At 35.1% G+C, this 14048-nt stretch overlaps 1 protein-coding gene across 5 annotated transcripts; it reads right to left on the reverse strand.

The window, feature by feature from the left end:
• Nucleotides 1-11171: 11171 nt before the first annotated feature.
• LOC133803399 (tetraspanin-19-like) lies at nucleotides 11172-12766 on the reverse strand. 5 transcript variants are annotated; one of them, XM_062241431.1, is made up of 5 exons: nucleotides 12473-12766; nucleotides 12149-12248; nucleotides 11980-12060; nucleotides 11785-11889; nucleotides 11172-11633 (listed from the first exon to the last, which is right to left on the reverse strand). In XM_062241431.1, the coding sequence occupies exons 1-5, from the start codon at nucleotides 12634-12636 to the stop codon at nucleotides 11427-11429; spliced, it is 657 nt and encodes a 218-aa protein (XP_062097415.1). In that variant the 5' UTR covers nucleotides 12637-12766; the 3' UTR covers nucleotides 11172-11426. The 5 variants fall into 5 exon arrangements, with proteins under 5 accessions (XP_062097415.1, XP_062097414.1, XP_062097413.1 ...); XM_062241430.1 differs by having other exon boundaries at nucleotides 12149-12251; XM_062241429.1 differs by having other exon boundaries at nucleotides 11785-12060.
• Between the last annotated feature and the right edge of the window lie 1282 nt (nucleotides 12767-14048).

Raw genomic sequence — 14048 nt, forward strand, 5'->3', positions numbered from 1 at the left:
AAAATAGATTGCTACCAAGACCCTCGATTTCAAAAGCACCATGAATCTTCCAAAAAATGCCCACAGATAAAATAAGGGCCTTCTTTGATACCACTTTGGAGGTAATAACCTTCCCTACAAGTGTCTTAGCCACGCTAGCAACTCCTTTTTCAACAAGAGCTTCCTCAAGATCAGCTTCAATAACATCAAACTCGTCATCATCAATGTTGAGTGAATCGCAAAGCGCAGCAAGTTCATTGTCGTTCATGACGTCCCTGTATTGCACACATGCACACACACAGCTTCTAAACTTTCATACCAAAAAACAAACCTACCCCACATGAGATAGAAAGAGAGAGAGATAGAGCAAAATTCTGGAGAGTGCCTTCTTACTTGGTCATTTGATCACTGACAATGCCATGATCGAGCTTGAATGTGTTAATCATCTCAAGAGGAGAAACAAAATCAAACAAGGTGCTCTGGCTCTTAAAATGGATATTTTTAAGGCCTATGACCGAGTGGAATGGCCTTTTCTCTGTGGTGTGATGAGTAAGCTAGGCTTTCATGCGAGATGGATCCATTTGGTGGAAGCTTGTCTCATCAGTTCGTTATTCTTTTATTATGAATGGAGAGACCTTAGGCCATATTAATCCTGAATGGGGGTTTGTGTCAAGGTGACCTCTAATTGCCATTCATTTTTCTCCTTTATGTGGCTTGCTCTTAGGTATTACTCATGGCCGAACTCCCCCCCCAAAAAAATTTCCCATTTATTCTTTGATGATGACAACTTATTATTTCTTAAAGCATCTATAACTGCTTGTCATCATTTTAAACAACTGTGAAATGTGTAACGTCCCAAATTTGCTAATAAGACTTAATGACTTGATTAGTGTGTCAGGAGGACATGAGTAGATTTTTATGTATTAATATGATTTAATTGTGATTATGTGAATTATATGAGTTATATTATGATATGACTGCTTATGCATGCTTAAGTGTATTAAATGTGCTTATAGACCCGTTTTTGTTAAAAAAAACATTTTCGTAATTTTGACCCGCTGAAAGTATATCTGTAATTATATATGCTTTATGAGTGGACCATATTATCATGTGGATATATTTGAGATATTCGGCATGAGGCGATCCTAGTGAGCAATTTAGCGAGAAAGTCACAATGGAGATTAATACACGACTCGGGGTGAGCCTAGGGGTATTTTGGTAATTTGGTGAATTATCGAGAATTATTGGAGTATGAGTTATAACTAGGGAAAGTATTTGTATTTGGAGGATTAGTGGATTTAATTGGGATTTAAAGTGAATTTTGGAGGTTTAGTGGGGTGTAAGTAGAATGACCTTTTTGCCCTTGAGGGCTTCGGTGAGGGGCTAAAGAGGCAGGAGTATTTTAGTCTTTTGGGACCCTTAAGCAAATTAGGCTAAGTGTTGAGCCCCTTGAGCTCAGAACTGTACATTTCTCTCTCTCTCTCTCTCTCTCTCTCAACTAGGGAAAATATTTGTATTTGGAGGATTAGTGGATTTAATTGGGATTTTAAGTGAATTTTGGAGGTTTAGTGGGGGTGTAAGTAGAATGACCTTTTTTCCCTTGAGGGCTTTGGTGAAGGGCTAAAGAGGCAGGGGTATTTTAGTCTTTTGTGACCCTTAAGCAAATTAGGCTAAGTGTTGAGCCCCTTGAGCTCAGAACCGTACATATCTCTCTCTCTCTCTCTCCCTTGGAAGTTTCTTGCAAGCTTTTGAAGAGAAATCCTTGAACTTCAAGTCTAGGAGCCATCATTGGTGGGAATTGAGGGGTGCAGTGGACTAGAAGCTGCTAATGGCCACCATTCAGTTTAGGATTCTCAGATTTTGTGGTAATTCTCTGGTTCCTTCCTTCTTTAATGGTGTTCTTGGAAAATATTTAGATTTTGAGTTTGGGTGTGCTTTTGGGGTTTTAGGTGATGGTTTATTGAGTATTTAAGTTATTAGAAATGTTTTGGTGGTCGAAATTGGTTGGATTACTGTTTTGGGTGTGGTTTGAATCGGTTTGCAATTTTTGAAAGCGCATAAATTCTGGGTTTTCAGGTTGGCATCGCGACGCTTGGTTAGAGCGTCGTGGCTAGTTTGAAGGTCCTTGAGGCTGGGGTTTCCCTCGGACCGCCTTAGTTTCACGACCCTTAATGGGTAGTGCTACGGCACAAAATGGGAAAAAGTTATAGGCTAGTTCTCTGCGAAGTGCAGTACTGCGACCCTTAGTGGTGGTTGCGATGGTGCAAAATATTTGGGAATTCTTGGAGGCCTCTAGGACTACTATGGGGTCGCGGCGTAGCTGGGAGGCGCCATGACGCAAAATGGGAATTTTTAAGTATGTGGCTTTGGGTTTTGGGAAACCAAAGCAGAGGGCTCGAGAACGAGTCCACTACCCGGTTTAGTTGAATTCGAGGTCCCGAGGGCTAAGGCTTGGTATTAAGGCTCTTAATTGGTTTAGTTCTTGATGGATATTCCTTAATATGCTGTGACTAGGGGTACCGCAAGGCTTGGGAGGAAATGATCATGCTAGTAATCGCTTTACCTTATCGCTCAGGACTTGAGGTAAGAAAACCGACACTTGCACCGAGTGTAGGGCATGCAACCCAATTATAGGGTAGGGGGATGACCGGGTCATGAATCTGTTTAAAGTTAAACGTATGCTTTGTATAAACCTATGTGGTTATAACTGTTTGTACTAATTGATTGTGATCATGATCGCTCAGTCATGAGGCTGTTATCGGCATTACGTGCGTAATGTAGGTTGTAGTGGCAGGGCCATTACAGGGGTGTGATATTTGCCGAAGTGGCGGGGCCATTGTGGGGGTACGATATCCATCTACTCGGCGTGAGTCATATACTGATTAGAAAACCTATGTGAACCTATTGTGGTTATAAAGTATGCAGTACATGTTAATGTCTATCTGGATATCTGTTTTATTTGTTTGGGTTTTCTTGTTGAGCCTTTGCTCACGAGTGCTTCGTGGTGCCGGTAAGGGAAAAGGAAAGCTAGACCAGCCATGAGTTGGAGAGCTTCGGGGCGACGTGTACATATGCGGTCTGCTTGAACGTCACGGTCGAGACTTTTTTAAGGGATCTAGTGTTTTGGTTGATTTTTCCTAGGTTGAGCATTTTGTACCATGTTTACGGTTGTAACCACTTATAAACTATTTTCTAGGATCCCATGTATATACTGAAACTTTTAATGGACAATATTATTCTTTTGGCAAAAAATTTTAATACCTAATCCCTTAATTAACTTTAATTACATGTTTAAGTCCAAATAACTCGCTTAATGAGTTAAGAACTATTTTTAAATACACAGTGTAACGGTCCTGGATTAGTAGGGTGTTATAGAATGTGCGACATTGAGGAAACTTGTTAACTTTTCAAAGTCTGCTATATGTTTTAGTCCTATGATTCTTGGGTCTTATAAAAATGGAATGGTTGTAGCTCTTAGTGTTAATATTGTAGTCTATCATGAAACATATTGGGGATTGCCTTGTTTTGCAGGGAAAAATAAAAAGAGTTTATTCCAATCCATTCGTTATCGTATTTGGAATAAAATGTTCAGTTGTAAATCTAAACTTTTCTTTGTAGGGGATATGAGGTGCTCATTAAGGCATTTGTGCTTTCTATACCCATTTTTGTACCCTGCAATTAGCATGAGTTCAATTACTCAACTCGGGTACAACTGGCAGATGAATATGTGGAAAAATAGTCAGGTAGAATATCTGACTAACAGTGATGTGAACAACTCGAGTTTGGGGGCTGGACAACACGATGCACAGGTCATTATTAGATCGCCTCTAAGGATAACAGTTAAGTTCGAGACTTATAATAACCAGGTCCAACTTTGGGCGCTCTGAGCTTAATACGAGCTAGGGTTTAGATAATCGTTGAACACGAGTTTGGGTGAGATATTCAGCTCATGGAAACTTGGACAGAACGCATACTAAAGGATCCCAAGCGATTCGGAGACTCCTTATATGCTCATTAATGCCCATGTTGTATTACATATCTATCATTTACTATCTAAGATAATAAATGTATATTTGATTCTGTTATCAAATCGTATCCCAATGTAAATGGGAATAATTTGTATTAAATATATGCCTTATTTATTCACGCGGTTACCCAAACCTGTCCATAGAATTCCCCTATAAATACTAGGAATAATGGACAGGGAAGAGGACGGTCATTTTTGTATCACCAAAACTCTGCATAAATTAAGAGAGAAAAGTAATAATATTGACTCGTGGACTAGGTGGATTTTAACCACTGAACCACATAAAATTTGTGCGTGTTCGAGAGAGTGTTTATTATTTTATTACGGTTTATAATTCAGCACTAATCTACCTGTTTAATTTCTTAACACACTATTGGCGAAAAACCGCGTCAACAATTTGGTGCTTTCATTGAGAGGAAGTTAGTGCTTCACAAGTTTCAGTCAACAGTCATCATGGTGCTCACTCGATCGATGCATGATAATGAAATGGAACATCCTGGTGGGCAAGATGCCCATCATACCACTATTCCCAATGAAAGGGGCCCAGATGTTCAACAACACCCTCGAAAACAACCGGTGGGTTAGGACGACGCTGGAAGTTCAGCGTCACTCCCACTAAATCCTAATCCAGGATACTTGACTGCCGTCAAGATGGAAAATGCCCAGTTAAGGAGCCATCTCGCTAGGGAAAACAGGCAGATTGAAGAGGTCTTGGCTCGGTTACCCCCTCTTGCAACTGATGTTAATGTTGGAAAGAGACAAAGTGGGTCTCATAAGTCCCACAAGAATATCTAGTCTAAACTAAATCGTTCTGTTAGAGCCACCACTCCGAGTTCTGTGCCTTCAGAGTGAAACCACTGGAGTGCTCAGCCCACTAGTCATCACAGGGGTCATCATCAGCATGTCAGTCGGTCAGTTAAGACTGCGACCCCCAACTTTGTGCCTTATTCACAGATTCCCATAAATGCCCACAACAACCCGCGGGGAGGGGCTGGGAAAAGCTCACGAAAGCAAAATGCTCCAGTGATTCCTCTTGTGCCATGGTCAGAGCCTCAGGGATAGAGAACTAGGGACGTTGAAATGGAGTTGAGGCAGGCTAATTTAGTTCGTCTTGATCGAACGAGGATAGCCTCGCCAATAAGGCATCCTCTATCACCAGTAAGACATCCAACACCACCTCGCCCACAACGAGACGCTCCAGCTCATGGGAACAGTAGAAGAAATCCTCCGCCGTCAATAAATACTTATGCCCCACGGATGCGTGTTGAGAACCTAGGTCCTCGATCTCAACCGCGAGCCGTAAGTTTTGCAAATGGAAGTTACTGGATGGAGAGCCGGTGTGAAGAAAGGTCCGAGAGCGACCTGAGAAATCACTTGAGTTCAGCACAAAGTCCTTGATATGATCCACACCCTGACCTGCGCGATCATTTGAACTCCCATAGAAGGTATCCAGCTCAGAATGAGGATGTTAGCTATACTCGACATGAGGGAGGTCCATCCATTGTACGCGACAATGGGAATGTCCCACCCAACCAAGCTAGAACTTGGAGGGACAACAACCCATCAAACGTGTATAATAGGATGGGAGCTGTTGAACAGCCCCCAGCTAACCTAGGGACCAGGGACCAAACCCTTGAAAGACTGGCTTTGATGGAAGAGCAAATGAAAAGACTCTTATCTGGAAAGGGAAAGGACGATTGCGACTCAGATGAGGAGCTCGAACCTTTTGCTCCAAACATTGCAGCGACTACGTATCCTACTAGCTTTAGGATGCCTCATATGCCGACATTTGATGGAAACGTAGATCCGTCTGATCACCTCGTAATGTTTAACACAATGATGATGGCCCACAATGTCGGGCTCGATCTAAGATGTATCTTGTTCCCTGCAACTCTAGTCAGACTTACCAGAGAGTGGTTTAAACAATATAAGAAGCATTCGATAAGCTCGTGGAAGAAATTTTCTTCCGAATTTAAAAGAGCATTCTGAGCTTCACATGCAGCTCGTGTTGAAGCCGATTCATTGGCCAATGTAAAGCAGCAACTTGGTGAAACACTAAAAGCATATCTGAGCAGATTTGCCAATGTTGCTGCGTGAGCTAGGGACATTAATGATAGCTCCAAGCTCATGGCAATGAGAATGGGAATCCTGGTGGGAGGCGATCTGTGGCAAGAACTCCAACGAAAAGGAGTTAAAAGCGTAGACAAATTTCTGGCCCGAGATCAAGAGTGTATAAACCTGGAGGAGGCACAAGCTTCTGTCACAGGAACCAGATAGGCCCCTGTCCAACCCATTGGAGCAGTGGCGGATGTTGCAACTATGACTCAACCCGTTACCCAGAATAACCAAGGGGGAAATAACAAGAGGAAGGGGAATGGTGAGGGCAACCAGAACGAAACTAAATAGAACAAGTCAGGGGAGAAATTCAAGCCCATTTACTCCACCTACACCGACCTAACAGACACCCAAGAGCATATCTTCCTGGCTAACTCTAATTGCCTCCCATGGAAGAAGCCAGAACCTTTAAGACATCAGAGGGCGAAGAGAGATCCTTCAAAGTTTTGCCGATCCCACAATGACATCGGTCATAACACTGCTGATTGCTGACAGCTGAATAATGAAGTTGAGACTCTCATTCAAGCTAGACCATTATCCTAGTACACCCGGAATCGGTTAGTTCCCAATCAACTTGGCAGGCAGAATCCTCAGCCAGTTCCAGAAGCTCCGATAGGTCAACCTAGAGCTAAGACGAATCAGGTCAACCCTCCCCTGATAGTAGGAGGAGATATAACCACTATTGCTGGAGGACCTTATTTGGCGGGCACGAGCAGCGGGGCCCAAAAGAGGTATATCAATGAGTTGAAAACTCATAACGGTGTGGAGCTTGTCCCAGAGCAGCAGTTATTGAAACAACAGCGATTGGAAAAACAACCAATCATTTTCACAGAAAAGGATGCTAGCCACGTCCAATTCCCGCACAATGATCCACTGGTGGTAACCGTGCAGCTCGCTAATCGAAGGGTACAAAGAGTATTGGTGGACAACGAAAGTTTCGTAAATTTACTTTTCAGGACCACCCTAGAAAATATGGGATTTTTTATAACCTATTTGAAGGCAACCTCAATGACTCTGTACGGGTTTTCGGGTGAAGGAGTGGTGACCATAGGGATAATCAGACTAGTGGTGACATTGGGAGAAGAATCATGAACTGTCTCTAAAATACTCGAGTTCATGGTGATCGATTGTCCGGCCGCATATAACGCGATTTTAGGCCGACCTGCACTGATGGCATTTGAAGCCATCACTTCAATCCGACACCTGGCAATGAAATTCCCCTCAACCTCAGGGATATGCACAGTAAGAGGAGACCAGCTCGCCGCGAGAGAATGCTATAGCATTTCTATGAAGGGAAAATCACAACCCGGGCAACAGGCAATGGTCATAAAAGAGGGAAGTGAGGAGTCCCAGGGAGTGGAGATGTTCAACTCGTGGTATCTTTGATATATTGCGTACCCATGGATCCCCAAATACTCGAGTACTTTTATACGATTATTTATGACCAGCCTGTCATATTTAATGTCTTAGATATTAGGAGATCATTTATTTTGTGATCAGATCATATCCCATTATAAATGGGAAATATATGTATTAAATGTAATAAATATGTATATGCGTGATTGACTCACGCAGTTACCCAAACATGTCCATGGAATTTCTCTATAAATACTAAGAATATTGGACAGGAAAATGGACTGATTATTCTGTAATACTGAAACTCTGCCAAAATAGAGAGAGAAACAACAATAATATAGACTCGTGGACTAGGTAGATTTTAACCACTGAACCACGTAAAAGATTTGTGTTCTTCTGAATTCATTTCATTTTTTTTATTATGATTTATTACTAAACACTAATCTATCTTATTATTTCTTAATATACTGTTGGCGAAAAACCGCGTCAACAATGTAAATATCAATAAATTGACCTAGTCAACTTGATATTCATAATTGATAATTAAATTAGTTGTTTGAGACTATTAGACTTGATTTAATCAAAGACAACACGGGGACCATGGATCCATGAATACAAGATACAATAAGTTTCTATGAGTCTATTTATTAAATAAACCATCTCACAACTAATTAATTCTGAATGACTCCACTATAGACTTGGAATTGAACTATTGATTCGTAGAACATATTCTCATAATGTAAATACGCTATTGATTTTTATAATCAATACCGTCTGTCAATCCTCTAGCAATGACTTACTAATGAGTAGGGTGAGTTTTATCGTTTTACCCCTCATTTGTATTTTATCCTTAAATACCATTAAGTCCCTTATAAATGATAAATTTGTGAACCTAATCACAGATATGAGTGGTCAATCATTTAACCATTTGGACCAAGCTATTAAGGAAAGCATCTTTTCACTTCTTATATAGAAGCTTATAGATTTCAAATCTACGATAAATACTCTCACTCAATTATACTATTGAATCTTCAAGATGTAAGTATACTCTATGTCGTAGGGACAAGCTTTTAACAAACAAGTCAAAAGACTCAGATAATATAACTAATAAAAATATTATCACTCATAATTTAGATCGACTTGACCTATGATCAACATTGTGATACTGATTAGATTCGATAATAATGATACTTAATTATCTATCGATAATCAATGTCAGTCCCAGTCCAATGTAACAAGATACATCCGATCTTATCTACTTGGTCAATGTCTTGGACAAGACATCGCACCATTGTGTAAGTATATTATATCGTAGATTACCAAATTTATGAAAATTCTATGCACTGATTTTATTTTATGACTAATTTTTTTGAACATATAATTACAATTATAATCCACTGTGACCTAGTCATTATAAGGGTAACTATAGATATGTTCGAGATTCTATAGATGTTTGTATTAAGCAATATTCATGTAATAAAACAAGCAATCAATGCAATTGATAAACAAAAAATGATTACTTTTACTTTTATTCATAATCAAGTGTTACATAAAAAATATGGTTTTACAATGGCATAAAACCCTATTACGTAGGCCAAGCTTATTTTGGGTCGAACTACTATAAGATTTTCTTGATTCTATTTGGTTGCCTTAAAAGACAGAAATGGCCACAAATGCTTATTTTTTTCACATCACTACATAAAATTACCCATTTGTGTTCCTTAGAAATACCTATTTTTTATAGTAAAATTCACAAATTGTCCTTTTTAAATAGTTTAATTGTTTCAAACTCTCACACTTATATTTTTTTAAATAAAAAATTTCTCAATTCCATATACTTTCATAGTCTCTTAATATCTTATTCAAATAAATATAATTAATTTTTTCACACTTTTAAAATAAATTATCATTGTTCTTCAATTTTTTTCCAAAAAATTATAATGAAAAACTTGCTATATTAATTAATGTAAATAGTTTTAAATATAATGTTAAGAACGTTTAGAAGTTTCTAAAGTGAATTATTGCAAAATAAACTCATTACTTACAATTTCATTTAAATAATTAAAGAATAAATTCATTAATTACATTTTTTTTAAATAAAAATTTGTATTGTCTTTACAGGATACAGGCTCATAGATATTTTACTCTTACTTTACTAAATTGTAAACTCGTTTTCAAATTCATTAAAATAAATGTAAATAGTAAACTCGTTGTTTACAATTTTGTTGTAAGTAAATAAAAAATTATTTTCTCCACAAGTATAGAATCTATGATAATGAAAACACTTGTTTGCAATTTCAAATTTAAACATAAAATCTATTTTTGAATTTCTATTCCAATGAATGTGATTAATTTTCAATAAAAAAAACTCAAATGATAAACAAAAACATAAACATAAATTACTTGTTTACAATTTCAAACTCACTTAAATATAAGTTGTAAACTACATGTTTACTATTTCAAATTTAAATATAATGTAAACAATTTATTTATACTTTTGAATTTTTAAAGAAATTATAAACTACTTTTCTTGATTTTTGTTTAAATTTTAAATTCTTTTTTTTTAATGTAAAAAAAAATGCTTTGTAATTTTTGTGTGTATTTTTTACCTTCTAATAAATATAAATTTGAAATTTTAATTCAATAGAAATACATATATTTTTTTAATACATTTTTATGTATTAAGGTTATTTTAGTCAAATATTCTAAGAAAAATGGTATAGATCTCATTTTTTTTAAAATAGAGAATAATTATGTGTATAAGCGTAAAGAAATGATATTTATGTCGTTATCCCCTTAAAAGAAACAGTCGCTGGAATCAGTTTGGTAGTTGACAAATTTCATAGTCAACAAAAATATTTATGTTTTATTTAAATACAATTTTGTTTTTAAAAGATTTTTATAATATGTTCTTTTATTAAAAAAAAAGTAAATAAATAAGGGTATTATTATCTTATTAAAATTAATTTAATTTTCTTTAATGGTTTTTTATTTTTGTAGGGAATAGAATTTAATATTATTGAGATTGAAAAACGGTGATATTGTCTAACCAAATAACATGGAAATTATGCCTTGAAAAATTATTGAAACTTGTAATTTGGTATTATTGAAACATGTATGTAAGTAAATACATATCTATGCTTATTATATGCCATTTTTATTTCTCTTGCTTCACTTGCTCAAAGTCAGAAAATGAATTTATAAAACTGTTTCTTTATTTAGAGAGTGTTTGAGCCCAGCTTTTCACTTGCACTATATTTTATTATGCACAGTGTGTTATTAAATAGTAATTACATTTGTATTTTTGATATAATATTTAGCAATATAATTAGTAACTGTACAATAATGGAAAATAAACTAAAACTATTTTTTTTTTTTTAACATAAGTGTTGTACAAATTCTCATGCTCCTTAAAATATATATATATATGAAGAATAATCAGGTTTGATTAACTAAGAAATTAGATTTTGTAATAATGAAATTTGATTGTTCCAAATAATTACGTCAAATTTCAATAACCAAATAACTTTCCAAACATGCCTATAATAAATTCACGCACTTGCTGTTTTCTTTTATTCCAAATACTAAGAAGAAAATGTTGAATTTCATTCACTTAGTACAAGTATTCGTGATTTTTTTTTTTTGCAAACTCTACACGTAGTATGCCGGCACAATTAAAGAATACAAAGTAGTGTGCCCCAAAAAATTGCATAGTACCAAAAATACAATGAAAAATGTTATGGTCAAAATCAAACGTACCATAGCAAAACTCTAGTAGCTCTAGCTACTTCTGCAAGTGCCTCAACAGAAGTTAAAATTTTGTCTGCATTTTTATGTATTTCATACAATAAATAATGGTACATTTTGAACGAGATGAGATGGGAGTTGATCTGGGAGAAATATATCTTTATATATATATTTATATAGTACTAGAAATGTTGTGCATGGATTAATTAATCTGGTGACAAGAAGGTGAAATCAATGAGAAATTTCTAAAACTTCGTGTTGAACTGACATTTTCATGAGATATTATTGGCAAGTTGGGTGTCACCAGAAAAGATTGATGAAAGTCAGTTATATTGAAATGGCTCGGTTGACTCGACCTTGCCTCCACTCCTACTCCCCAAAGAATAATTCCTATAATTATCACATTCATCTGCATATATAAAGTACGTGAGTTAATATCTTAATCATACTGTTCAGGGATGATGAAAAACATTGCAAGGTATAATTTATAATAAATGAATGATAAATGCTAGGGACTGCATGATTTTGAAGGTTATTAAGATTTGAGAGAAATTAATTACCTGTGGCACCAAACACATAATGACAATCAATCTACACATATTAAGATGAAATATCACAAAACTCATGAACCCTGTGTGATACTCATCGATGTACTTGGAAAATTGCTGTAACACAAAAACATACATATGTATGAAAGGATTGAGATACAATTTGATTTGATGTAGTATGCAATTCTGAGAAATAATTAAGCGTACCACATCCCAGTCGATTTTGAAGAACACAGAGATAACAACGCCAAATTGGAGGAAAAGAAGAGAACATATGGAGAATATGTACTATCATACTGTTGAGGATTATAATGTATATGATAATGGGTATATGTATATATATTGTTATAGAACACAAATTAATTATAAAGGATACTATACAAAGAATATAGTTGTTGGTAGAGTTAGTGACTATATGACCGAAGAGCGTGCTCAAGCAGATAGCAATTCCCACCCCTAAACATGCATATATAAACCTGCTATCATAAGAAGGCATTATTAATAAATTTCTTGATTAGCAACTCATTGTTCACTTAACAATAAGGTTTAAATTTCTATTTACACTCCATAGAAGTAGTACTTAAGCTTATTAATTATATAAAGAGAGAACCAAAACTCTGTGGTTGACTTTCTACAGTGTAGACTCAATAGAAGGGGAAGGGGAAGGGGTGAATATTGTAAATAGTGCACATCCACATACCATGGTTTGGGAATGTACAAGACAATGGGGAGGTGAGAAACTCCAAGTTTCCATTTCTTAAGGAGCCAAAGTGAGTAGATAATCATGGCAACACCACAGAGGTTGACAAAAAGATTAGCCACTCTCATAGAATGGTGCAGGCAACATCTGCCCCATCTTATCATCTTCTTCTACGGTGCAGCAGTATATTGACTCCTTTATTATGAATACACTAGTTTATATAAATAGCTAGGCTTTGCTCATTAATGTTCTACAGGGATGTGAAGAGGTGATGAGCCTCCATTTGGGCTTGCTTGTGAGTATAGTGATATTTGGTTTTAGAGAATTGAGATTGATGTTCAAATAAGTTGAAGATCGGTTCAAATTGCATGTGCCTACCCACCAATCACCGTGCCTAACATTCAAACATACCAGCAAGAGAAATTTGTCCCGTTTAAGGTATTCCATTTGTCCACACTAAATTTTTAGACAGGGTTAACATATTTCTAGGGATCTATCTCATCATTTATATTTATTACTTATTAGGGAAATTTGTCACAAAACTCCCCATCTTCCGTTAGTTCTAGGAATAAAAAAAATTGTAACGAAACTGTAATTGTTTTTATAGCATTTAAATACTTATTAGTGATTTATAAAATCATTAAAAATCTACTTTAAAATTAATTAAAAAATAAACCTAAATTTATAATTTATTTAACATATAAAAATTAGTAAAAATCTATTTTAAAAAATATAATTAATTATAAAACCTAAAATTGAAATATAAATTTTAATTTTAAAATATTCAAATAAAATTGTAAGAAATATCAAAACAGGACACCTAAATATATCTCACTGTTCATCTTAAAAAAAATATGTATATATTTTTAATTGAAGCTAAAATTTAACAATTAAGATTTTGGGATAATGGTTAAGCTCATTTATATAAATCTTAATGAAAGGGTTTAAATCTCAGTAAGGACATTTTTTTTTTATTTATATACAGTTTTTTTAAAAAAAAAATACAGGACTCCTACAAAATTTGAACAATTGTAAATAAAATGTTTTTGAATTAGTATGAGTTCAAAATTGATTTTTGAAATGGTACAATAAAATGAGTTAAAAGTTTTTTCTTTTTTTTTTTTAAGATTTCATCGTATTGTGTATATTTTTTATTAGGGTTTATATATTTTTAGGCTTTGTGTTTTGCCTCATTACTTGTTTGGATCATGTGTTTTGATAAATTATTTTTTGGACCCTGTGTTTTGATAAATTAAAAAAAATACAGAGTCCAAAAAGTAATTTATCAAAATACAGGATTCAAACAGGTAATGAGTTATTAAAACACAAGATCTAAAAATGCATAAACTATTTTTATTATTTGGTATTGATTTAAATAGTTTGATATTCAATATTTGAATTAGCACAATAAAATGAGTTAAAAAATAATTTTTTTTTGTATATTTTTTATTATTTAGTATCGATTTAAATAGTTTGATATTTAATATTTTTATATATCGTAATTAAAATTTGTCTCAATTTCTTAATAATTTTTTTACTTGTTATATTATTTCAGGAAAAATATTCGTCCCACTAA

The sequence above is a fragment of the Humulus lupulus genome, chromosome X, assembly GCF_963169125.1.
Source record: "Humulus lupulus chromosome X, drHumLupu1.1, whole genome shotgun sequence".
Lineage (NCBI taxonomy): Eukaryota > Viridiplantae > Streptophyta > Magnoliopsida > Rosales > Cannabaceae > Humulus > Humulus lupulus.